This window comes from Physeter macrocephalus, chromosome 1 (genome assembly GCF_002837175.3).
Source record: "Physeter macrocephalus isolate SW-GA chromosome 1, ASM283717v5, whole genome shotgun sequence".
Taxonomy (NCBI): domain Eukaryota; kingdom Metazoa; phylum Chordata; class Mammalia; order Artiodactyla; family Physeteridae; genus Physeter; species Physeter macrocephalus.
In genome coordinates, this window is record NC_041214.2 from 88,402,229 (window position 1) to 88,428,889 (window position 26,661).

General features: G+C 46.5%; 2 protein-coding genes and 1 pseudogene across 3 annotated transcripts in view; 1 reads left to right on the forward strand and 2 right to left on the reverse strand.

Moving 5' to 3' along the window:
• The window catches only part of SLC51A (solute carrier family 51 member A), a 39,852-nt gene extending 29,085 nt beyond the window's left edge, over window positions 1–10,767 (reverse strand). Inside the window, exons 1-2 of one of the 2 annotated variants that reach the window (XM_055084733.1) lie at window positions 9,545–10,767; window positions 8,842–8,936 (exon numbers count right to left, since the gene is read on the reverse strand). In XM_055084733.1, coding sequence (XP_054940708.1) covers window positions 8,842–8,936; window positions 9,545–9,582 — 133 coding nt within the window. In that variant the 5' untranslated portion in view covers window positions 9,583–10,767. The remainder of the gene's footprint in view (window positions 1–8,841; window positions 8,937–9,544) is intronic. The other variant, XM_007110486.3, reaches the window with a different exon arrangement.
• Window positions 10,768–14,370: 3,603 nt separating this feature from the next.
• LOC102985907 (cyclin-dependent kinases regulatory subunit 2-like) lies at window positions 14,371–14,676 on the reverse strand (annotated as a pseudogene).
• Window positions 14,677–16,121: 1,445 nt separating this feature from the next.
• Window positions 16,122–26,335, forward strand: ZDHHC19 (zinc finger DHHC-type palmitoyltransferase 19). Its single transcript, XM_007110480.2, has 8 exons — window positions 16,122–16,320; window positions 16,671–16,792; window positions 17,349–17,488; window positions 18,324–18,496; window positions 18,902–19,007; window positions 24,883–24,968; window positions 25,310–25,514; window positions 26,112–26,335. Exons 1-8 carry the CDS (start codon window positions 16,181–16,183, stop codon window positions 26,229–26,231), a joined length of 1,092 nt encoding a protein of 363 aa, XP_007110542.2. The 5' UTR covers window positions 16,122–16,180; the 3' UTR covers window positions 26,232–26,335.
• The last annotated feature ends 326 nt before the right edge of the window (window positions 26,336–26,661 follow it).

The following is a 26,661-nucleotide window of genomic DNA, read 5'->3' on the forward strand; positions in this document are numbered from 1 at the left end:
AGGCCCCCGTACCGAAAAAAAAAAAAAAAAAAAAAAAAAAAAATCTTTGCAAAGACTATGTAGTAATATTTAAAAAAACGTGTTAACACTGTTTTAAAAAACAGAAAAACTTATTAACAGATCCACACATTTATGGTCATCTGATTTATGACAAAGTCTTCACTACAATTCAGGGGGAAGGATTCTTTTTGAGAAAGTGCTGGGTTAATTGCATCTCGTTCAATATGCAAAGTGATAAAAAAGAACACTGACCCCTCCCTCACATCATACAAAAATACCTAAATGTGAAAGTTAAAACAATAAAGTTTTTAGAAAACAGAGAAGTATACCTTAATGACTTTGAGATAGGCAAAGATCCTTTTAAAATAGGACACAAAAGCACTAATCATAAAGAAAAAAAATTGATAAACTGGACTTCCTTAAATTAAGAATTTCCATTTGACAAAGAAAACATTAAGACAATGAAAGGGCATGCTCAGACCGAGAGAAGATATTTGCAATACAAATACCCAACAAAAGACTCATATCCATAATATATAAAGAATTCCTATCAGAAAGAAAAAGAACACAATTTTTAAAAGTGAAAAAGACCTAAACAGTAACTTTTCGAAAGAAGATATCCAAATGTTCAAGAAGCATAAAAAGGTGCTAAATATTAACAGTCACTGGGGAAATACAAATGTGAGGTGTCATTATATACCCACCAATAGGGCTAGAATTGCTTTTAATTTTAATCATCCTTTGACTGATGATTCTAAGTGCTGGTGAGGATGAGGAACAATTGGAACTCTCACACATTGCTATTGGGGGTGGTGCCACCACATTGGAAAACAGTTTGGTAGTATCTATTAAAGCTTAACATACACCTACCCTGTGACACAAAAATTCCACTCACGGAAACATATTTAATAGAAATGAGTGCCTTAATCACCAAAAGAATGTTCAGAGCAGCATTGTTCATAATGGCCAAAACTGGAAACAGTCCACATGTTCTTCAACAAGAATACAGATATGGGCTTCCCTGGTGGTGCAGTGGTTAAGAATCCGCCTGCCAAATCAGGGGACACCGGTTTGATCCCTGGTCCAGGAAGATCCCACATGCCGCGGAGCAACTAAGCCCATGCGCCACAACTACTGAGCCTGCGATCTACAGCCTGCAAGCCACAACAACTGAAGCCCGTGCGCCTAGAGCCCGTGCTCCGCAACAAGACAGGCCACCGCAATGAGAAGCCTGTGCACCGCAACGAAGAGTAGCCCCCGCTCACCGCAACTAGAGAAAGCCTGCGCACAGCAACGAAGACCCAGTGCAGCCAAAAAAAATAATAATAATAATAAAAATCATTGCCCTTTACTATATGTAATTTATGACTAAAACAAACAAATCTTTATGTGAACAAAGCAGAATGCAAAATTAGCAAAGGGAATTTCCCTGGCAGTCCAGTGGTTAGGACCTGGTACTTTCACTGCCAGCAGCCTGGGTTCAGTCCCTGGTAGGGGAACTAAGATCCTGCAAGCTGTGTGGTATGGCCAATAAATAAATAAATAAATAAATAAATAAAAATAAAGATAAGTAGCGTGGTAAAATTATAACCATGTTTAAAAGATTTGACTGGGGAGAGAAAGGTAGAAAAGAATTGATGGAAAGAGTGGGGCCCTAATATCTTTATCATATAAAATGGAAAGTGAAGAAGTACTGTCCATAGTTGGCAGAATAAGAAATAAAATATAGGTATAGTATATACAGCTATACAGATAACCAACTAAAAATATTGACATAACTATGTGGAAAGAGTAGAAGAAGTTTGGTGCTAAGTGAATTAAATTTTCATGTATTATAGAGGCAGCTACAGATAATGTCCAAAATTGATACCACAGGAAATAATGGTAATTTGAAGGTAACTATCAGAATAATCATCAGCTAAAAAAGGAGGATGAAGATTAGAAACGAGAGGACCTCCCTGGCGGTCCAGTGGTTAAGACTCTGTGCTTCCACTGCAGAGGGTGTGGGTTTGATCCCTGGTCAGGCAACTAAGATCCTGCATGCTGCGTGGCATGGACAAAAAAATTTTTTTTAGAAGAAAAAAGAAATGAGAATAAATAGGGCAGGGGATAGTTGATTTTCTTTAGTAGCCTTTTTGTACTATTTAAATTTTTAACACATGTTCATGTGTTACTTTGATAAAATAAAAACACGAAAAAATCATTGCCTAGAAAAAAGCCTAGAAATTAATTAACAATGCTGTCTTTGAGTGATGATACTGTGGGTGGTTTTTGTCTTCTTTCTTTTCCAATTATTCTATAATGAATACGTATCTTATAACAAAAAAGTTTTTTTTTAAACACATACTTTGCCAAACATAGAATGACGTGAAAAAATTCATATGATGTCATGCTTATAAAAACAGGACATAAAATTGTAGTATAGTATGATTTCCACTAATGTTAAATAAAAGCATAGAAAACAGAACTTATGCTATGATATTTGCAGTGCTGGTCTTGAGTGATGGGACCATACATGACTTTTCCTCTTTTCACTTTTCTCTATTTTCGTATTGACTTTATTGAATTATTTTTACAATAGAAATGTTTAGTTAAAAAAATACAGACAAAATATAAAGTCCAGATAGGGAGAAACTAAAATTAATTCAGTAGATTTCTAAAAACCAACGTCCATTGTTGGGAAGGGGCATACCGCTGCAGGCCTCTCCTTGTGGGATTCCCCCACCCCCTACTTGACTCTTGTCCTCATCAGCTCACTGAGAGCTGAGAGTGGAAACAGCCCTTCCAGAAGCCAGCAAGTGTTCACTGTCCTTGACTGTTCCCCCTCCTTGAAAATCTCCCTCTCCTTGACCCCCAGAACCACAGTCCTCCTGGTTCCTCTCCTGGTCTCTGACCCTAGGTCTCCTCTACTGATTCCTCATCCTCTCCCGCACCCTGCGTTCTCCAAACTCAATCGCCGCCCCTCGCCTCTTCTGTTTACTGAGGTTTAGGATTTCCCTACCACTCCTCAGCCTCCCAACAACCACCTGAGCTGTTTCCACCTCCAGAACTTTATGGTACTTGGCTTCTGTCTGTTCGTCTTTTCTCCCTGAGCTCCCTGTGGCGGGCTCCTTCCTATCATTGAGCTCTCTGCTCAAATCCCCCTCCTCAGCCAGCCTCCCTTGAGCGTCCAGTGTGGTGTTACCTCCTCTCCCCCAAGCTGCCCCCAACAGTTAGGTTATTTACATATTTATTTACTTGTTTGTTGTCTACCCCATTGGAGTGATGGTAGTATAAAGTCTGTGAAGGCAGGGATTTTGTCAGGCTTGTTTTCTGTTCTATCTCCAAGTGCATGGAACAGTAACTGTGACTATTTGTTGAATGAAAGAAATGACCCCATGAGAATTCTTATTGTCATCTCCATTTTATAGGTTTTTTTCAGGAAACTAGGCTTAGGGAGTTGAGCACCTCACCCATGGTCACGCAGCCTGGAAGTGACGGAGCTGGGATTTAAACCCAGGGGTTCCTGACCCTAAGTCCATTCTCTTCACCATTACACATGCTGTCTCTTGGTGTGTGTTCACATAGCTATGGAAGGAAATGTGGAGTGATATAAACAATCAAATGCAGCCCTAAATGTTGCTTAAGTTGATGAAGGTGGAGGTGAGGCATATTCCAACTGTTCAATATGGAAGTGCTTTTGCAGTTTCTTGTATCTGCTGGCTTTGGTGCTCTATTCTTTCTCATACTTGCAGCATCTACAGGCTCTTGTATCCACTTCCATAGCGCAAAAGTATGAGAGAGGGAACTTCCTTAGCATACATAGCCCGACACCACTACTCTACTTCAAATTCATTTATCTTCTTGGAAGATTGTCCTCTATCTTTTTTTTTTCTGCATCTTAATAGATATTATGGAACAAAAGTATCCAGTTGCACAAGGATCTTTGGAAACACTTTAAACAAAGTTAAACATGTTTCTTTCCTGTGGAGTATACCAAGTTTTAAATCTGATTTATATTGTTAATTTCCAAAAGGAAGTTACAGAATATAGTTTTCGCAAAACTTATTTTTCTACAGGCTCTGTTTTCATGGAGCACTCCATGGGATTAGTATTCCAAGGAACACGTTTTGGGAAATGCTTGTCTAACTCACCTGTTTGAATACAATTATACCTTTAGCAACTAGCAAATTTCCCACTGTATCTGTAACGGTGAAGATTACTTTTTTAAATAATGAAAGCAATATAAGAACATTAAAACTTTGAAAAAAGAGTATCACCATAATCCTAGCTAGTTCCAAACCAAAAATTATTTTCATTTTTGTATAATGTATTTCCATGGAAGTTAAGAGCATAGGCTCTGAGTTCAAAGTAAAATTCCATTTACTCCTTGCTCTATAATCTTGGGCAGGTTATTTATCCTCCAATTAAACCTCTTAGCATGGAATATAGTATTTGCTCAGTAAAAACTAGCTTTAAAAAAGCATCCTGTTATATGTATAACTGATTCACTTTGTTATAAAGCAGAAACTAACACACGGTTGTAAAGCAATTATACTCCAATAAAGATGTTAAAAAAAAAAAAAGCATCCTGGTTAAAGTTCATACATATTGTATTACTGCAATCATACTGTAAAATTTTGCATTCTGTTTTTTTCATCTAACATTTCATCACAGCCTGTCAAAAATTATTTTTTTATAATTATTTTTAAAATTATAAAGATTTAAAAAATAAAATATAGTAATAGAGAAAATATTAATATATCCATAATCCATTTTAAAGAGTGTTACGATATTGCCAACTTTGCTTCAAAAGTTATTCTTAGAAAAATAAAACATTACAGATGTACTTGAAGGCCCCTGTATATACCTCCTGGATCCTTTTCACTTCCCTAGCTCACCTCCCAGGGCTAACTACTATTCTGAAGTTGAGGTGTATCTTTTCCTGTATGTTTTAATTTTTTACAATATATGTACATACTCAACATATTATATTGCTTTGCATTAAAAAAATCTATATAAATGGTATTATCCTGTGAAATGCTTTTCTACTCAACATTGTTTTCATGGTTGTTATTATTTTCATTGTGACAAACAAATGCTACCATAAGCATTCTTAAATGTGTCTCCTTGGCATATATAGGAGAGTTCCTCTATTCAAGCACTTAGAATTAGAATTTCTGGGTTGTAGGAGATGAGAATCTTCAGTGTTAAAGGTATCTAATTACTCTTCAAAGTGGTTATACCAATTTGTACTCCCACCAGCAGTCTATGAGAGTTCACAGTTCACCTTAAATTCACCATCACTTGGAATTATCGGACTTTTAATTTTCATCTTTGAGAGAATAGTGAAATGTTATTTCATTGTTTAACTTGAGGTTCCCTAATTCCTAACAAAACAGATAATCTTTTTGTACCTTTATTGGCCATTTGGGTTTCCTCTTCTAGTATGAATTGTATGATCATCTATTTTATCTAATTTTTATTGGGTAATTTTTCTTATACTGACTAATCATCCTTTGTTGGTTATAAGGCTTGAAAATATCTTCTCCCAGTCTTTGGCTTGGCTTTTAACATTGTTTATAGTGTTTTTAGTTGTGCAGAATTTTGTCTGCTTTATGTAGTCAATCTTCAAGATCATTTGTGCTTTCTTGTGTTTTATTTTAGAAATTATTCTCTACTTCCAACCATAAGGATATCTTTCCATATTTTCTTTTGTAAAATGTTTGCATTTACATTTAGGTACTTAATCTATCTGGATTAAAGCTATATTGGAGTTATTTTCATGTTTATTTACTTGCCATAGGGACAGGCAGTTGTCCAGCATCACTCCTCAAAGAGTCCATCCTGTCCCACTGATGTGTATACCATCCTTTCATATAGCAAATCCCCAAGTGGCCATGGGTCTATTTCTAGACCCTCTATTTTATTTCATTTTTCTGCTTGTCAGGCCCCTTGTGAAACAGGAGGGAAGGGGGCAGGGCACAACCTCTAAAAACCATAGCTCTTGAGGATGCGACATAAACTAGTTAGAAACAACTAGGTGCAAGATGGTCGAAGATTCAACTTCCAGTGGACCTTGAGCCTCATTATACACAGATTGTAATATATTAGCATATGCTAAATGACACACCCACAGGTGCTATGACAGTACGGAGGCCAACCATACATAAAAGGACAAAAAATGAGCGGTGCCCCAATTCTTGGATATCTCCGCCCCTTCCCCAAAATAGTTGGAATAATCCTCCCACTAGTTAGCCTATGAAATTACCCAGCCCATAAAAACTAATCACCCCGTATTTCAGGGTCTCTCGCCTTCTGAGATGTGTCACACTCTGTCTATGGAGTGTGTAGCTCTGTAAATAAATCTACTTCTTACCTATCACTTTGCCTTTCAATGAATTTCTTCTGTGTGGAAGCATAAAGAACCTGGGCTTCAGTAAGTCCTGAGACCAGGTGTGTGATTTCAATGAAAAGACAGTGGGGAACTTCCCTGGAGGTCCAGTGGTTAAGAGTCCTTGCTTCCAACTGCAGGGTGCACGGGTTTGACCTCTGGTTGGGAAACTAAGATGCGACATGCCGCTCAGTGCGGCCAAAAATAAATAAATATTTTTTTTTAAAGGAAAAAAAAAAAAGACAGTGGGTTCAAGTCCCAATCTGAGCTGTGTGGTTGCAGTTATTACATTATTGCTTTAATTACTCTAGTCTTGATATATAAGCCTTAATATCTGGTAGGACACATACCTTCCTTACTCTTTATCAAAATTGTCTTGGCTTTTCTTGGCCCTTCACTCCCACAAATACATGTTTGGATCAGTCCATTAAAAAAAAAATCGTGTAGGGATTATAATTGCAACCATATCACAGGCATTTCAAAAACAGATTATTGAAAATTTCAATAGTTCTTCCAGAATAGTTATTTCTTAAATGGCATTTAATTTAAGGAATAACAGAGTTTATAAATGAAGGAGGAAGGGGTTTCACCACATCCTCCAATGGGCACCTCTTCCTGACTCTCCTATTTCTGTCAGTGTCATCACCACTGTCCAGAGTCTCGGGGTCATCATTAGAGTTTCTTTTTCCTTCACTTACCTTGCCTAAATATTTACCAGATTGCCTGCTCTTTCTTTGGATTGTCTGTATTTTCCAATCTTCCCTTCCTTTCCCTGACACAGATCTGGCTCAGGTTTTGCCCTTCCTGCTGGGCTGGGGCAATAACCTCCAATTTATACCCCTGATTCTCAAGGCTCTTCTTCCCCAAAGTCTATCTTGATTGCTGATTAATGATCCTGAAACACTATCCAGCCCCTCCCAATCTCAGAGCCCTTGTCCGCTCCTTCTGTCTGCAGGATAAAGTACAACTCCTCTGCCTGACCCTCATCAGGCCCCACCTTACCTGCCCAGCCCTCTCAATCGTCCCCTGCTTCCCCACCAGTAACCTAGAATCTTGCCAGATCCAGCTCCTCAGTGTCTGAAGAACCTGCCTGCTCCTATCTCCACCCCAACCCCAGCAGTGCCCACCACCGGCTCTCCACTTTCCAACTGCTACCCACTCCAACAATTCCACCTGGGGACAAGGCAGGTCTCCAGACTACCAGACTCAGAATGGTCTCCCTGCTTTGAACATCCTTGGTGCTTCTATTTGCACATTTTGTAGCAAAGCAATGTGAGATCCATTTTCATTGTGTAAGGAAGGATTTCCCAATCTCAGCACTATTGACACATTGGCCCAGATAATTCCTTGTTGTGGGGACTTTCCTTTGTTTCCAGGGCAACATCCCTGACCTCTACCCACTAGATGCCTGTAGCACCCTCTAGCTGTGGCAACTGAAATTGCCTCCAGACATTGTCAGAAGTCTCCAGTGGGACAAAATTGCCTCTGGTTGACAACACTGGTGTGTTGTCACTTGTGCCACCAGCTGCAGTCTCTGAACAAGGGGTCCCTGGAGCTGGATGTAGCATCTGCCTACTGGCATGAACCACAGAGTAGCTACAAGGCCTGTCTGGACACTCTCTGGCAGTTGGTATTCACTCTGGTTCAAAGCATCTGAAGCATGGCTGAACACTGTCCGAGGACATGCCCATGTCTGCCTCCCAGTTCACACTGACAACATCCTGCTGTTCAGCAAGAGTCTACTACTTGAGGTAGACATCAGGAAGGAGGCTGGGAAAGGCATTAAGGATACCATAGAGACGCAGACTCCTATTCATCAATGCCTAAGAGGTAGTTAGTCATGCAGTAGGGAAACCAAATAAACTGTGGATGGGAGCCACATTTGCTTTTCAAGATGCTAGGGTCATTTGATTGTCCTGTTTTACGTGTCCAAGGAATAAACAGAGTCTCATCATCTGCCTTTCACTTTCAAAAGCAATTCAGTAATAAGATCTAGTTGGCCAACACTGTCAGAATACTTTTACAGGTTCACCTAAGTTTTCAGAACATTATTCATAATAACCGCCCCACTAGAATTGTACAGACCCTCTCCTGAGGAGAATGTTGTGTACACCTCAAGGGCATTCTATGGGGCTTTGGGCACCAGCTTGAGTCCCTGGGTGGCCCTGGGGTCTGAAAAATGCTCCAGACCACTGTCCCCAATTTGAGCTGGGGAGGCCCAACATGCAGCTTTGTCTGTGGGCCATGTTGTCGTGCCTCTCTTTTGGACTTTTGTCTCCTCCAGGAGTTGTTCTTCTCCCAGGTTTTTACCATGATAGACAGACACTGGGCCAGTCATCCTCCCAGGCCTTCCAGGCTGGCTAGCTCAGGACCACCTTTCCTCAGCTCCTCTCAGCTCTTTTGACTTCCCCCGGGATGTTCAGTTTTTCCCTCCTTTCAGTTCCCTCTACAGAGGGTCCCTGACTCACCTCTCAGAAGTTGGGCTGCTGTGGGAGGGTGAGAGAAGCAGATAGAGGGAATGCTGTAATTGGTTTGCAGAACCTCCAGAAGAGCTGCCGTGTACCTGGAGAGACACCAGCGTGTGTTCAGAATATGGGGACCTGGGGACGGGGAGGTAGCAGAAGGGACACCAGCAACCTGACATTCCCTCAAATACTCCTGGGTTCAGGGAGCTTGTCCATCTCCCCTCAAGGCCCTGACTCTTAGAAGGAATGGAGAACTGGCCTGGGTCACTGTGTAAGGCAGGCTGCCACCTAGGCCAGGGGTAGGTCTGGCTGCAGTGCTCAGAAAGCCCATAGTCCATTTTCTCCACTTCCACTGGGGCAGAAGCCCAGCGGTTGGCTAGGGAGAAAGAGCAGGGTCCCAGAGAAAGAGTGGACCCTTAGTACCAGCTGGTCAGGGCTCTGTGCATGCCCCCCATTGCCCCCACCTCTGGGGTCTTTCTCTCCCTGGTTGGGGGCCAAAGCTAAGGCTCTGAAGGGTCATACACTCGCCCTACCCCACAGTGTCCCTGAGGACCTTGTGGGATGGCCAGACTATTATTAGTTCTGGGTCATTCTCTGTGCTGGGAGCCAAAGGGCCCCGAGAGGGAGGTAGGGACAGGCCAGAGTGAGAGGGGCCCCTGCTGCTTAGCAACTGGCTCCTGGCTCGGGGCTTGCCTCCCTCACTCACCTGGGATCAAGCTTTATCTGAGTCCTCTCTGGCTCCATTGTCTCCTTTTTCTCTCCGGCTTTCCTTCAGGGCAGGCACTGAGGACCCAGGAGGCACAGGCAGGTGTGGGCCCCGGGGAAGGTGGCTACTGCCGGCTCTGCTGCCTGCGGGACTGGGCTGTGGGTAGGTGGAGTGGCTGGGTCTCCCCCTCTGGCTCTCTCCCTCCTCAGGCCTCCGTGCCCACAAGCTCCTATCTCAGAGTTCACCGCAGAGGAATTTGATCCCCTCGGCTGGCTGAGTTCCCTGGTTCCTACTCCTCCCTATCGGTAGGTGTGGCCCCTCCTTCCTCCCTCCTACAAATGCCTTTGGCTGCCCCTTGCCCACAGCCCGCCCTCACCCTCCATCCCTCCTAAGGAGCCTTTGAAGGCTGTGGTAGAGACAAAATCCTTGGTCCTCCCAGCAATATCCCCTGGTCAGCAACCCCCTCTCCCTCAGAACCTGGCTGGAACGCTGGCTCTGTCCCCCTGAAGATGGAAGTCAGGGCTCAGGCCTTGACTGTGTTGGTGCTGTTGGCTTGGAGTGTGGAAGGGAGGGCTAGACGGGAAGTCCAGACAAGGCCCATGTGAGTTTCCCAAAGCCCAGCCCACAGCATCCTGATGGCAGGCTCATCCAGCCAAACGGCCCCCCGCCGGAAGATGCAGCAAATGGGGAGTGGGGGAGGGTGTATTTAAGAGGCAGAGTTACTGAGTGAGATTTCTGGGCATTTTGACAGATTCTGAAAAACCACCAAATTGTATGCTTCTGAACTATTTTATTGATTGGTGATTTCTCTTCTCTTTCCAAGTAGATTTAAACCTATTTAAGGCCAAGCATAGTACCCCTAAGTTCCCAGCACAGGACCTCACACATACTAAGTGCTCCTTAGAACTGGTTGCATGACTGATAAAATAATAAAATCACAGCAACAGTATGTATGCTAATGCTAATGTATATTGAGCATTCATGCACCAGGTGCTGTAGGAATTGCTGCATGTTCCTTATCTCATTTAAACCTTGCAATTACCCTTATGAGGTAAATGCTCTCTTTATTCCCATGTTACAGATAAGGAAACTGAGGCTCAGAGGGGTTATGACACCAGGTTGGCTAGAAAGACATGGAGGTGTGGAGAGAGGCAGAAGGGACCTGGGTCAGGGGCTGTGTTGAGGCTCAGATGAAGTTTTCGATAGTAAAAATAAGGAAGAAAGAAGAAAAAAGGCCCATGAGAAGGTCAAGAGAATCAGTTCTGGGAAGGTAGAGAAATCCCCCTGCTCTGAGCTGGTAAGTAAATACAATCAGAGGAAGAAGTTACTGATGTGGCACCAAGAAGACTCCTTACTCCTGTCCCAAAGCACCTCAAAATATCTCCTAAGGTTCAAGAAGAGCCCTCTCCCTCTTTTACCCTTCTCCTAAAGTACAGTTCTCTGGACAGGACAATGTAATGATCCAGGAGTCTCAGGGTCCAATTACCTCCTAAGGTGGAGGTAAGGGTACAACACATAAGACAAGGGCACTAACCTCCGGAGGGTCAGTCGCCTGGGCCCCACCCTAGCAAGGCACAGCCTGACTCAACTTCCTCAACCATTTCCACAGGAGTGCTCCATCCTCCCTGGGTCATTCATCTCTAACCCAGTGAGAGGCCTTGAGCTTAACCGCCCAGAGCCCTGAACTTTAGACTTCCCTAGAGGAGAACACAGGGTGCTGAGGATGTTCTCTGAAACTTCTTTGGGACAGAAATGGGGGATCAGGGGTGGTGGAGGCAGGAGAGGAGGTCTGAAGAGCAGGAGGGAGTTGGAAAGAGAAGGCTGCTGGGCTGACACTCTTGTTCCCGCAGCCGGGAAGCAGGGGCTGGGAGGCCCAGGGGAGACTGGCTAATCCTCAGGATGGATGATGATGGAAGGAAGAATGGCAAGGGGTTGGTGAAAGGGAGGGCTTTAGAGCTGATGTGGTACTTCTGTCTGACCCAGAGTCCCTATCTTCTATACAATGGGACCCATGGATTAGTTAAGGCCGGGCCATCCATAGCTAAGGCGTATCAGGAAAATGAGCTGGACCAGCCAATCGGGTTCTTCTTTTGCTAATTTAGGACTGCTAGCTGTCAAACACTGATTTTTAGAATCAAGAAAAACAAATTCTTTGGACTTCCCTGGTGGTCCAGTGGTTAAGACTCTGCACTCCCAGTGCAGGGGGCCCAGGTTCGAACTAGATCCCGCATGCAGCAACAAAAATCCCGCGTGCTGCAACTAAGACGCGGCACAGCCAAATAAATAAATAAATATTTTAAAAAGTAATAACCTATTAAAGAAAAAGAATGAATTCTTCGCTTCATTTTTCTTTTTTTTTGGTTTGATTTTCTCCACAAAATCGTATGGTAACATGATAAGACATCTATCACTTCAGTTTTGGCTTTCTCAGTGTAAGGGTAATTTCTGAAAAAAAAAAGACCAACCAACCATAAATTTCATCAGTTTTCCCTAGTGCTCCTCAATCATTTGATTTTTTTTTAATACTGTATTTCTTCTTTTTAAAAAAATTTATTTATTGTTTTGGCTGTGTCAGTCTTAGTTGCAGCACACGGGATCTTCGCTGAGGCGTGTGGGCTTCTCTCTTAGTTGTGGCGTGTGGGTTTTCTCTCTCTGGTTGTGGCGTATGGGCTCCAGAGAGCGTGGGCTCTGTAGTTTGTGGCACTCGGGCTCTCTCGTTGAGGTGTGCGAGCTCAGTAGTTGTGGCGCGTGGGCTTATTTGCCCTGTGGCATGTGGGATCTTAGTGAGTGTGTGTGTGTGTAATGTCTTCATATGGCTTGGGTATCATGGTTATACTAACTTCATATAATGAATTAGGAAGTGTTCTTTCTTCTTTCCTCTTCTATCTCTTGGAAGAGTTTGAGAAGGACTGGTGTTCATTCTTCTTTAACGTTTGGTATAATTTACCAGTGAAGACTTAGGCATTCTTTTTTGAAGAGTCTACCATGTTATCAACCTTATTGATATCCCATTCTTCAATTCTAAGCTGTTTTAGACTAGCCCCTTATTTGTTGATTACTTTTGGGGTCATTTAAATAATATTCTCTCTTTAAAAAAACCCCCAGAATAAATAAACGAACCAAATCAAACCAAAAACAAACAGTTTTGGTTTGGTAACCAAGAGGTTACCAGAGGGTAAGGGGCGGGAGGGAGGATGAAATGCTTAAAGGGGATCAACTGCATGGTGATGGATGGAAACTTTTGGTGGTGAACATGCTGTAAGTGTATACAGAATTGGAAATATAATGTTCTACACATGAAAACTATATAATGTTAAAACCAGTGTTAACTCAATAAAAATACATTTTTTAAAAATAAAAAAAATTTAAATTGCATTCTAATATAATGTCTATCAACATCATAAGATGCTGCTTCTTTTGCAAGATTTAGAATGTCACTTTGCAATAAGTTGTCATCGTACCTGCACTTGGCATTGTTTTGCATTGCAGTTGAGATGTAAAAGGAAGATGCTAGTATTAAAGGAAAGGTGATATTTGAGTGGGGCCTCATTTCTCATTCATTAGTGAATATTTTTGGGTTCTGATGTTTTCGTTTACTACACAACATCATAAGTTTAGGGATTCAGATGATGACAACTAAGAACGCAAAAAGGCCCCTGGATTCTAAAACTACAAACATTGAAATACAGGGTGCTAAATTCAATAAATCAATGAAAGAAAAAGTCCACAAACAAACTCTAGAGATTAGCACATAGGGTGTTTATTAGGGGATGATTTTGGGACCACCACCTGTGGAAGGGAAGGGAAAGAAAGGAAAGGGAAGGAAGCAGGGCTGAGCAAAGGGAGAAGTCAAACTGTGGTAAGGGCCTAATAAAAGCCTCAGCCAACTCCAAGGTCACATGGGTGCTAGGATGGTCCTTTGGATTTGTCCTGCACTGGGGCAAAATGTCTGGGCCTTTATAACCTCATGTTGGACCACTCCTTGGATGCAACCTGCCCCTGGAAGGAGGTGGGACCCTGGGTGAGGCAATTTTCTTTAGGGGAGGCAATCCCCAAAGCTGAGGCTGTTTTCTAGCCACTGTGGGGATAAGATCTTCATTCCTGAAGGGGGTTCTGGGAGGCACCTCATAGTGCTACCCGCAGATCTTAGTGCACATGAAGAACTTAGTATCTGTCGTAAGAGGGAAAGGAAAGCTTACTTGATAAATGATGCCGAAACAACTGATTATAACGACATGGGGAAAATACACGATTAGATGGACCTTTACCTTGTATCTTACCCTTACATTAATTTCAGGTAGGTTAAAGAGTTAAATGAAAAAGAAAACAAGAAATACAGTTAAATATTTATCAGATAGAAGGAGTTAAATATAGTTAAATATTTATCAGATAGGGCTTCCCTGGTGGCGCAGTGGTTGAGAGTCCGCCTGCCGATGCAGGGGACGCGGGTTCGTGCCCCGGTCCAGGAAGATCCCACATGCCACGGAGGCTGGGCCCGTGAGCCATGGCCGCTGAGCCTGCGCGTCCGGAGCCTGTGCTCCTCAACGGGAGAGGCCACAGCAGTGAGATGCCCGCGTACCGCAAAAAAAAAAAAAAATTTATCAGATAGAAGGAGGGGAAAGACACAGAAATAAGGTAAGATGATGCTAAGGAAATGATCCATAGATTTGATTATATAAAAACAACAAAAACTTTATACACTAAATATTGCATGCAAAATTAAAAGGCAAACAATAATTGGGAACATATTTGCAATAAACACAACCAAAATTTTTTTTTTTGGATGAGCGATCTGTACATTTTCCAAGTATTCACTGAATACTACCTTATATACACATATACATTAAATTTGAAAAAGATTTAATTGATGATCCCCAGATATACTTCATTTTTTGACCTTTTGGAAGAGGTCGTATGAAGCGAAGAAGGTGTGCTTCTGGCTCATGAATTGTGTAATGAACCCAGCCTAGACTCCCAAGTCTCCTCCACTCCTCTTCAGACATCAGATGGGTTTAGGGTACTTGTCTGGAAAGTTCTCTGGGTAACATGCCATGCCAGTACTCATGGTGCTCATCGAAGTACTTGTCCGAGTAGCAGATCTGCTCATGGGCCATCCTGCGGGCGGGCACTGGGCAGCACAAGACTGGAATGACAGGACGCGAAGAGTGGACGCAGGCGAGAGACACGACCAAGTCAAGTAAGGCAATGACTCGACTCTGAAATATGTTTTCAATATTCGCATTCATTGGCCCTAAATCCAACTGTTAGGAATCTATCGTAAGGAAACAGTTGGAGATGCAGGCATGTGGATAACGGCAGAAGGCACCGCTGGAACAAAGAATACAATGAAGTGAGGAAGGAAGTTCTGTGAATATATGTGGCAGAGAATTCCAGGGAAAGAGAAGAGCAAGTGTGAAGGACCCAGGACTGGACTATACCACGTGTGTTTGAGGAACAGCATGGAGGCCAGCGTGCCTGGCGAGTGTAGAGTGAGTACGGGGCTGAGTGTTGGGAAATGAGGTCAGAAAGTTAGTGGGGCCAGATGAGGGAGGGCCTTGAAGGCCATGGTAAGGACTTTGAACTTTACTCTGAGTGGGCAGGGAAGCAGTTGGAAGGTTCTAATCGGAGGCCATGATCTAAGTTTTAAAAGGACAGTTGCTGCATCTCAGTGGACTCCTCAGTTGGTTGGTGGTAGCAGATCTGAGACTAATTGGTGGCGTCCAAGTCACAGACCTGTGTGCTAGCTGCAAGAGAGGCTTCGAATGCAAGTATCTGGCATTTTCAGGTTCAGTTGGGATGGAGAAAGAGTCTTTGCCCTTCATCAAGACTTATAGTTCAGGGATCCTCCAAACACAGAGGGGTTCAGATGCTCAGTAACTAAAATAAATGACAAATATCAGTTGTATGTAACAGAAAACCCAGTTATTTTCTCACATAATAAACAGCTCAGAGGGAGGCAGTTCAAGGCTGGGGAAGTGACTCAGTGTCATTATTGTCATTCTGTTCGTGTCCCATGTTGACTTATTGCCTAATGGGTCGAGGTAGACCAAGCCAGCACGTCTAGGTTCAAAACAGGAAGAAAGGGGCAAAGCTGCACCAACTGTGTCTCTTCCCCCTTTCATCAGGAAAGCAAAAGCCTTTCTAGAAACCCTCAGACATCCACTTATGTCTCATTGACCAGAATTGTGTTGTGAAGCCAATCCTGGAAACAAGGGAAGATTTAGCTGCCTCCTCCCCCAAAGTGCAATTTTGTAACAACAACAAGGAAAAAATGGAGATAGAACAAATGAACACCCATTTGCTTTGATTAGCACTGAGCCCAAAAGGGTGAGTAGCAACACCCAGCTTCTCCCCACGTGTTTCTCTAATCTCATGTAGTCTCGAACCTCGCAGGGGCAGGACCTCTCAGTCCCCAGCACAAGTAGGGGTATGGTTTGCTGTTGGAAGTGACGGTCACAGGTGGCAGACAGTGCTGCTGAAGAGCCCCTAGGCCCCATTCTCCTCAGCCTCTGTGATGTCACACTGGGACTTCTTTCCCTCCACCCTGGGCTGTGGCTTCTGAGGCTGCTGTGGCCATGTGGCTCCTGGAGCCAGCAGTGGGGAGGGAGCGTGGGGGCCCTAATCTCCCCTGGGGCCATGGGAGGGCCAGCCATGCCGCTCTTGAAGGAGCCCCATAGCCCGCCTCAGGCCCCACTCCCCTGGATCCTCCCGAGCCTATTTGCCGCCTTCAACGTGGTGCTGCTGGTCGTTTTCAGTGGCCTCTTCTTCGCATTCCCGTAAGTCTCCCACACAAGCTGACGGGTTTCTTACAGAGCAACAGAAAGGAAAACACATAAGGATAGTACGGAGGCAGGGAGAGTACAGAAGAGGGGTCAGGAAAAGGAAGAGGTTCTAGGCAGAGGGAACTGAACGTGCGAAGGCACAGAGGTATAGAGTGCTTGGTGCACCTGGGAGCTGCGGGTGGCTGGTAATACTCAATGACCTTTGGTGGAGTTTCTATGGATCTGTCACTAGCCTGGATATTTAGACCAGGATTTATGGTCTGTGGGTCCTGACCCGGTGGACTAGGTCCTGGGGGGAGCTTCAGGCCGCCCCAGATCAGGGCTGACTCCTGCTCTGGTCTCAGTTGCAGGTGGCTGGCCCAGAACGGGGAATGGGCCTTTCCCATCATCACAGGCCTCCTCTTTATCCTCACCTTCTTCAGTCTCGTTTCACTCAACTTCTCAGACCCTGGCATCTTGCATCAAGGTGAGACATTGGCCCCCTGGGAGAAGGAGGCAGCACCCGAAGGGCTCCTGCCTGCTGGGATGACTCCTAAAGTGCTCCTTCCATCTCCCCGCCTGGGGTCTCAGGACCCCTTCACCCCATGTCCTCATGTGCTCAAGCCCTGCATCTGGCACTTCATTTCTCGAGCCACGGAGGTGTGGAAAAACAGAAATTTGGAGGTTTTCCAGTTGCCTTGGAGCGGAGGGCTAGGGCAGGCTGGGTAGAGAAGCCAGCTCTTCACAACCACTCAGTTTTCTCTTCCTCCTTCCTACCACACAGATCCCTTAAAGCATGGCTCACAGTGGCAAAGGCCTGAGTTCTCAAAGAACTCCTCGGGCTGGAAACCCACCTTCCCTTTGACTGCCAGCCTCTCTAAGCTTGGCCAGCTTGCTCGGTGGGGACTAAGGATCCCCGTGCCCACCTGGCCCCCCCGCTGGAGCCCAGTGATGTCGTGGGGCTGCGTGCCCGCACCCTTCTGCTATGGCAGACTCTGCTGGAAGGGCCTCTTGCCTGCTGCTCAGTCCTTTTCCCATGCCAGGCTCCAATGAACAGGGCCCCACGATGGTGCATGTGGTATGGGTGAACCGTAGGGCCTTCCGCCTGCAGTGGTGCCATAAGTGCTGCTTCCACCGCCCGCCCCGGACCTACCACTGCCCCTGGTGCAACATCTGTGTGGAGGTAAGTGCCCCTCTCGCCTGCCCACCTACCCTCCCAGCACCTGCCTGGGACCAGGAGGCCCACTCACACAGGGGCCTGTGGTCGGTGTGAAACTACTTCCAGGACCACTAAAGACCAAGGGCGGCAGTAATTCCCAGTCACTCTTGGTCACTCATACAAGTCACTGCCACTGTGCCTGCACCTTTCCTGGGAGGCTGGCCCTTTCTTGCACTGGTGCTGACATGCAGAGGGGCATCCACATCTATGCTGGGCCTGGTCAGGCCAGGGGAAGGAAAGATACCCCTGACCTATCGAGGGCTCACTGACACTAGATGCCCGAGGCCCTCAGGCAGGTTGCTGGCCTGGCCACGGGAACTTTGCCTGTCCTCTTCTGGCTGTCCAGGCCAGAGGGTCTCCTGGTCTCTTGGGCTCTAAGTGCACAGCCTGCAACAGTTTACCAATGTGCTGTCTTAACTGGTCCTTACAACCCTGGGAGACTGGCTGGGCAAGGGTGTTATTATTAGGCTCATCCAGTGGATAAGAAAACAGAGGCCCAGAGATATTCTATGTCCTGCCTGAAGTTACACCAGGATGTGTCCCAGAGAAGACCAGCAGGCCCCGGCTCTAAAGCCTCTTGACATGAAACTATGTGAGCCACAGAGCCATATGGTGCTCTAACCACAGAAATGCCAGCAGTGTTAGGGACTTTGTGGCCCAGTGTCTCCCTAGGAATGGGAGCCAGTGCATGAGGCCAAGGGCAGGTGGCTTAGAGGGTGGGGGTAAGGCCTAGATTTGGGGGCGATGGAGCCTGGGTCAGAGGTTGGGTCCTCGAGGTCCCCCTCTCCCTCTCGCCTAGGACTTTGATCACCACTGCAAGTGGGTCAATAACTGCATTGGTCACCGCAACTTTCGCTTCTTTATGCTGCTCATCCTGTCGCTGTGCCTGTACTCAGGTGCCATGCTAGTCACCTGTCTGATCTTCCTGGTGCGCACGACCCACCTGCCCTTCTCCATGGACAAGGCTATTGCGTATCTGCTGGGCTGCGGGACCCACGAGGGGAGCTGTGGGGAGGGCGGGGACAGCGGAGGAGGAGGGTCACGGGGGCGGGCGGTGCAGAGGTAATGGTGGGCGGGGTTTTCCGCGAAGCCGCTCGGGGAGGACCAGTGTGGGACTAGGTGCCGGTGGGTAGGATCGGGCAGGTGGGTGGGGATAGGAGGAACTGCGAAGGGGTGAGCATCTAGCAGGGTCAAGGAGGGGAAGTGCTAGAGGTGGCACGGGGGCCTGGACAGCAGGGTGAGGTGAGGTTTACACTAGGATAGAGCACAGAGAGAGGGTGGGCGGGGCTTATGGGCGGGGCTGTTTGGGGTCGGGGTCGGTGAAGGGCGGGGCCAAGGAGGACTGGCCAGAGGCGCTGTTCCTTAGCTGGTGCGCAGCATCGTGGTTGCTGTACCCGCCGCCGGCTTCCTGGTGCCACTCTTCCTGCTGCTGATGATCCAGGCCATGTCGGTGAGCGCGGCCGAGCGCTCCTACGAGGGCAAGGTACGTGGGGCCGAGCGGGGCGCCACTATATCGGGCTGTGGGTGGTCACCTTGCCCCTCCCGGACTTCCGCACTTTCCGGTTTCTGCAACGCCCTGGTCCTTGATGGCCTGACTTCGCTCGAAGGTGCCTCATTAGCCCTTCCAGACCCAAATTCAGCTCAGATCTCATCTGCTCCTGGAGCTTGGTGGTCACTCTCCTTCCTGGGTGCGCTGCGTCGAAGGTGCGCTACTGTGTGCTAGGCGCGTGCGCATTATTTTGAGCTATGGGCGGAGAGGTGAGTAAGGCTGCATCCTGCGCTTGTGTTGACAAGGAACCTGAAATCAGAGTAACCCTCGCCAGACACCTGCGAACACTCGGGGAGAGGGGTCTGCCTACGTTGTGTAGCACAGACTCAGAGAGAGCATTGAGAGTTCAGTGAGGACTTCAGAGTAGAGTAGGACGTGCCACTTAGTGGTTTCGGACGGGCATAAATCGAGGGAAGGGCATTGCAGTGATGGGCAAAGCTTGCAAAAAAGCTGGGAAGCCTGAAAGCCTGTGGAATGTTGATAGGATGATGAGGAAACAGTTCTAATTGGAGCAGCTGTGGCATGGGCAAGTGGTCTGCCTGGGATTGGCCAGATTTAAAAGGCAAAGAAGTCAAGTGGATAATTTAATCTTGGTGCAGTGGAAACCCGGGAGCCTTGATAGGATTTTTTCTCTACATACAGTAAAACTCACCCTTTTAAGTGCACAGTTGTGTGAGTTTTGACCAACTCATAAGTCCTGTACACCGCCATAACCAAGATTTAGAACAGTTCCATCAACCCCAACCCGTTCCCCACCCCCACCCCACCCCTGCCAAATTCCCTCATGGCCTTTTGAGTCCGTTTCTTTCCCTTTCTGCAGCCCCCGGCAACCACTGATTTGTTTTCTATCCCGATAGTTTTTCTTTTTTCAGAACCTCACATAAATGTAATCATAGCTTTTTGAGTCTGGTTTCTTTCACTTAGCATAATGCATTTGAGATTCATCCATGTTGTTGCCCACATAAGGAGTTTCCTCCTTTTTATTGCTGTGTGGTCTTCCATCATATAGCTGTAACACAACTTGTTTACCCATTCACCAATTGAAGGATATTTGGGGTGTTTCCAATTTGTGGTGATTATAAATGAAGCCACTATAAACATTGGTGTACAGGCATGTGAACACAAGTTTTCATTTTTGGGGGGGTGTATACTTAAGGCTGGCATTGCTGGGTCATATGGTAACTGTATGTTTAACTTTATAAGAAACTGCCAAATTGTCTTCCAAAATGGCTGACCATTTTGCATTCCCATAAGGAATATATGAGAATTCCAGTTGCTCTGCATCATTAACATTTGGCTTTGTCAGTTTTTTAAAAGATTTAGACAGTCTAATAAATGTGTAGTGACACTTCATTGTGGTTTTAATTTGCTTTTTCCTAATGACTAATGATTTTTTTTTTTTTTTTTTTTTTTGGCTGCATTGGGTCTTTGTTGTGGTGCGCGGGCTTCTCACTGCGGTGGATTCTCTAGTTGCGGAGCATGGGCTCTAGGTGCGTGGGCTTCAGTAGTTGTGGCTTGCGTGCTCTAGAGCGCAGGTTCAGTAGTTGTGGCGCACGGGCTTCGTTGCTCCGCGGCATGTGGGATCCTCCCGAACCAGGGCTCGAACCCGTGTACCCTGCGTCAGCAGGCGGATTCTTAACCACTGTGCCACCAGGGAAGCCCATGACTAAAGATTTTGAACATCTTTTCATGTTCTTATTTGCCATCAGTATATCTTTGATTAAATATCTGTTCCAGTCTTTTGCCCATTAAAAAAATTGGGTAGTTTTCTTAATATTGAGTTTTAAGAAATCTGTATTTATTCAGGATTCAGATATGTGTTTTGCAAATATTTTCTCCGTGTCTGTGGTTTGTCATCTCATTTTTCTCAACAGTGTCTTCCAAAGATAAGAAGTTTTAAATTTTGAAGTACGTTATCAGTTTTTTCTTTTCTTTTTTTAATACATTTTCCTTTTATTATTATTTTTATTTATTCATTTATTTGGCTTTGCCAGATCTTAGTTGCAGCACATGGGATCTTTTAGTTGTGGCACGTGGGATCTTTAGTTGCACCATGCGAACTCTTAGTTGCGGAATGTGCGATCTAGTTCCCTGACCAGGGATTGAACCTGGGCCCCCTGCATTGGGAGCACAGAGTCTTAGCCACTGGACCACCAGGGAAGTCCCCCATCAGTTTTTTCTTTTATTGATTGTGCTTTTGGTGTGTAATCAAGAAATCTTTCCTTAACCCAAGGTCACAAAGATTTTTCTCATATGTTTTCTTTTAGAAGTTCTATAGTTTTAGGTTTTATATTTAGGACTATGATTCATTTGGGGTTAAATTTTGTATATGATGCAAGGCATGGATCAAGATTTTTTGTTGTTGTTGTTGTTTATGGGTGTTTTTTTTTTTTTTTTTGCTTATGGGTTGTTCACCATTTTTTGAAAAGACTATCCTTCCATTGAGTTGCGTTTGAACATTTGTCAAAAATCAATTGAATATAGAGGTGTAGGTGTATTTCTGGGCTCTCTGTTCTTTTACCAGTACCATACTGTCTTGCTTAGTAGCTTTATATTGTCTTGAAATCATACAATGTGAGTTCTTCAACTTTGTTCTTTTTCAAAGTTCTGTCAGCTATTCTAGTTACCTTGATTTTCCATATAAATTTTAGAAGCGGCTTGTCAATTTCTGCAAAAAATGTTTGCTGAGATTTTCATTTGGATTGTGTTGAACCTATAGATCAATTTTGAAAATGAACATTTTAACAATATTGAGTTTTTGAACCCATGAAAGTAGTATAACTCTCCATTTATTTAGGGCTTCTTCGATTTCTTTTATTAGTGTCTTACAGTTTTCAGCATGTAGATCTTGACTACATTGTGTTAGATTTTTTCTAAGTATTTCATTTTTGTGTGCTATTATAATTTTTAAAAATTTCATTTCCATTTGTTTATTATTATAAGAAAATACAATGGATTTTTGTATATTAGTCTTGAATCTTGCAATTTTTCTAGGCTCACTTATTAGTTCTAATTTTTTTTTGTTGATTCTACATAGAAAATCATGTCATCTGTGAAAAGGACAGTTTCATTTCTTCCTTTCCAACGTGTATGGCTTTATTTCCTTTTCTTTTCTTACTGCATTGTCTTGGACTTTCATTACTGTGTTGATTAGGAGTGGTAAAAGTGAACACCCTTGCCATGGGATTCCTTCCACACGGCAATGACTTGACTAAAGGCTGTTTTAGGAAGACTGTTGTAGGTCACGTCAATGAGGGAGGGGCTGGAGACCTTGAGACAGATGAAAGGACAGAGGAACCCTCTTTGCCCACCATTTCCCATCCTTCCAGTCACCACTTAATCACTCCACCGCACCCATATTTGGTTCCCAGCCCACCTGTGACTCCTCTGTGTAGCCCTGACTCATCAGCTCTCTGTGGTCTGCATGTCTTCTCTCTTCAGCCTCAGTCCCTCATTTCAGCCTCTCCTGGGCAGCATTCTCCCTTCCCACATCCTGTGGTTCTTCTAGCCCAGGTCAGGCCATAGGCCTGCCCTCCCTCCCCTGCTCAGATGGGGCTGTCTCAATCCAGGATCTTCAGCCTTAAGAAACCTAAATGTGGTCTGCACTCTGTGATTCACCAGGCAGGGCTCTTTCCCATTACCAGAACCCATTTCAGGCATTCTTCACACACCTCAACTTTATTCCCTTCTTACCTCCATCACTTGACCACAACTACTGCTGGGCCACTTGCTTAGATCACAGGGGCTCTGGAGCCAGACCACATAAATTCAAATCACAGCTCCACAACACACCAGCAGGGAGATCTTGGCTGTGTTACTTAGCCATCTGGTACCTCAGTTTCCCCATCCGTAAAAGGGGACAGCATGGGTTAATGTGTGTGAGATACATAGAACAGTGGCTGGTGTGAGTAAGTGCCCCATAGGTCATCATTATTGCCATACCTTCCCATCATCAGTACACATGTTCTTGTCTCTAACATCTTAAAAACAAAGCAAACATCCCTTAACGTTGCAGGCCTCCCCTATTGTACTCTGCCCTCCAGCGCAACCAGATTTCCTGAAAGCATTGGCTGTGCTCACTAGCCTCGTTCTTCACCTTCCTCAGCCCACTTCAGCCCAGCCTCCGTCCTCACTGTCTTACTGATGCTGCACTCTCCAAGTGGCCAAAGCCAGCGGGCAATCCTCAGACTAATCTTTCCAGGCTGCACAGAGCAGCATCTGAAACAGAATGTACCTGCTGTGGCCCTTCCCCAGCCTCTCAGGGTCCAGCTCTCTCTGCTGCCCTGGGCTGCTGCTCCCCTGCCTGCACCTTGGAGTGTTGGCTCGGCTGCCTGCTCTTCTCCCCAATCCCCTCTCTGTGCTGCCCTGACCACTCCCCAACTGCCCTCAGTACCCTGAAAGTTAAGGCTGGCTTTGTTGTCTGTGGTGTGTCCTCAGTCCCCAGAGCAATGCCTGGAACGGTGTTGAGGTCCCCAAATATTTATGAACAAATGAGTGAACCTACAAACAAAGGAATCCATAATGCTTTGGGAGAGAAGGAAAGAGAGAAAGAGAGAGAAGTCTGACTCCCCGATCCCCGGGGAAGAAGGGGAGAGAGAGCAGAGGCAGCAGGGAATTGGGCAGGAGATGGGGCGAGTAGATACCCACTTTGGTTTTGGTCCTGTGGAGCATATGAGGGCGTTTGAGATGCAGAACTGGGGCAGGAGACCAGGCCTGAAGCCGGTGAGAGAGGACAGTTCTGGGAACTTCCGAGCTGTTGGATTCCATTCATGTCTGAGGGTCCCATATGGGGAGAGGAAGGGCTCTATTTTATTAGTCAGTTCTTATGAATTCATTAAACAATTACCATCTCTTTAAGCACTGAGCAATCAACATTTTTCTCTTCTTCATGAACATCTAATAAATAAAAATTTATTTCTCTAGATTGAAAATTCTGATTGTAAATTTAATCAGACTCTTCTAACCATTTAATTAAAATTGAGAGTAGAATGCCAGTTTCCCTTAAATTCTTGAAACACCTTAAAGTAGGCAGAACTCAAAAAATCATAATGGTTAAGGGCATGGTACCCAGGGGAGCTGGTGGGGGGCGGAGGTACTCTTGGGCCACTTTAGGACGGGACAAACACTTTGTAGCTAAGGCTCTTGAGGTCCCCATGAGACTCAGCCTGTGCTGGGAAGGAGGAGGGGCGAGGCTGATGCGCGGAAGGAGGGGAGGAGGAGAAAACCTGGTCAAGAGTTTCCGGGGAGGACTTGACCTTTGGGCGTGACATTGGCCAAGCATTGGGTGCTCAGGAGATTCAGCCCAGATTTCCAAGGCCATGTGATTTTGGTTAGGGAAATATGGTTAGGCACCACAAACTGTCCTTCTGGATAGTGAAATTCAGTGAAGGCACAATTTTAGGAAAGAATGAGATGTGGGAAAGTAGAGGAGTTGAGGGAACATGGGTGGAACTGTCTTTGGAGTAGTTTATCAGCAAAAGGAAGATCCGAAAGGATCTGGAATGAGGTAGCAGGAGGATGTGTGTGGCCAAATGAGACAGAGGGGGAGGATAGTGCGAAAGGGGATACAAGGTGATGGGGAAGGATCCCTGAGCAGGCAGGAGAGGTGGATGCAGTGCCAGAGCTGCTCAGAAGTGGGTTGGGGATGCCGCGCCTGACTCTCCTGGCTCCTCTGTCCTTGGAGTCTTGCTGCAGCCCTGGGCTGAGCTGACCGGTGCAGGGACGGCCAGTGGGGGTGTGGCCTGCCCAGTCCTGCTGGATCTGAGCTCTTCTTCCTGTCCTCGACCCCCCCTCCCCGCCCCCCGCCCAGTGCCGATACCTGCAAGGATACAACCCCTTCGACCACGGCTGTGCCAGCAACTGGTATTTAACAATTTGTGCACCGCTGGGACCCAAGTGAGTTGGCAAAGCAGAGGCCTGAGCGGTGGCCCCTGGCGCGGGTGGGGTGGGGTGAAGCTGGGTCATCTCCCCTGGCCCCTCAGCATAGCTCCCAGCCCCTTACGCTCACTATTCTTCTTTTGGAGTTTTCTCCAAGGCCTTGTGGGAGCCTCTGGAGCTTCCTATTCCTTGCCTCTGTGGGTTCTTGCCCCAAGAAATGGGGTTAGAGGCGCATGGCAGCCTGGATGAGATTGGTGACAGCTCCCTGCAGGACCATGCCCAGGCTGTGTGCTCCCCAGGCTGAGGGGGACCAGGCCGGGAGGGCCGCGACCACTCGCATCTGGCTTGTTGCTCCCCAGGTACATGGCCGAAGCTGTCAGGCTGCAGAGAGTGGTGGGACCTGATTGGGTGCCCAGGCAGAACCCGCACTTCCCGACGTGCCCCTCCGCGCTCAGTCCCCCAGACCTCCCTGGGCCTGGGTCTGGCCCCCAGTCCCAACCTCTGGGTCTCGACAAACCAGGGAAGGGGCCCCCAGGGAGTGGTGAGGCTGCAGCCCTCCAGGAGGTGAGGAATGTGTGTGTGTGTGTGCAGCGTGCGCGTGTGCCTGTGTGTGTTGGGAGGGGGCGTCTGCAGATTGTACAGGTGTTGGGAGAAGCCCCCCAATGTTGGGCTGGCCCTGAAGCTGGAGCACTTAGAGCTCGAGAGAGGGGCACTATAGGCCTGAAGAGTGTTGACAGTAGAGTCACAGGCCTCCAGAATACACCAGGGGACCCTGGAAACACAAAGGGAAAAGGCCGCACCACTCACTTGCTGGGTGGCCTTGGGCCAGTCACTTACCCTTTCTGGGCCTCAGTTTCCTCAGCTATTTATGAGGATTGAGACTAGTCCCGTGGTTTATAATTGGCGGGAGCGGGAGGGGGGGATTTCCTTTACTTAAAGGCACCTTCTACTCTGAAGCCCAGTCTATGAACCATGTGGAAGTGGAGCATTAAGAATGATGTAGCCTTTCCAGAACCCCTGCAGTGACATTCTGGCGTGCTATCCCACTCCCTTTGCTCTGCCTGTTGATGGGAGACAGTCTGGGCAGTTTCTTGCTCCCCAGTGGGTGGCCAGCGGGGCGGGGCTTAGGGAGAGCCCGCATCCCCCCCACCGTGTGTTTAGCTCCACGCCAGCCGGGTGCCGCCGCTGCTGCAGGAGGCCCCCAGACGAGGCTCCGCCTACCTCTTGCCCTTTCGCACTGGGAGATGCCAGGAGCCCCCGCAGCCGAACCTCACCTCTTGAGCCCCTTGTGGAGACCTCTGTGCCCTGCCCTTGCCCACTCTCCTGGCGGGAATGCTGAGACCCTCCCCCCCCGCCCCAAAGCCCATTAAATACCCTTTGCCTACCTCCTACAGCTGCCCTGCTGCACTGTCTGTCCTCGATGCGAGGGAGTGTGGATGAGGCGGGCTCTGAAGGGCTGGGACGAAGCCCCTGGGAGGGAGGAGCCAGGGTCCTCTGCGACCTCGGGCAAAACACTCAACCTTGCTCTCATCCTTAAAGTGGGGCAACCATAACAGCCACAGCGACGGCTGGAGACGATGGAGGAGAAAACCCAGCAATGCCGGGGTGTGAGCCCGAAGTCCCGCCTCTGCCCTGCAGCACCCCTGTCTGGCTGCAGGGGGCGCCCGCCACCTGGGAATTCGCCAAGCCTGGCCCGGTCCGGCCTTGCACC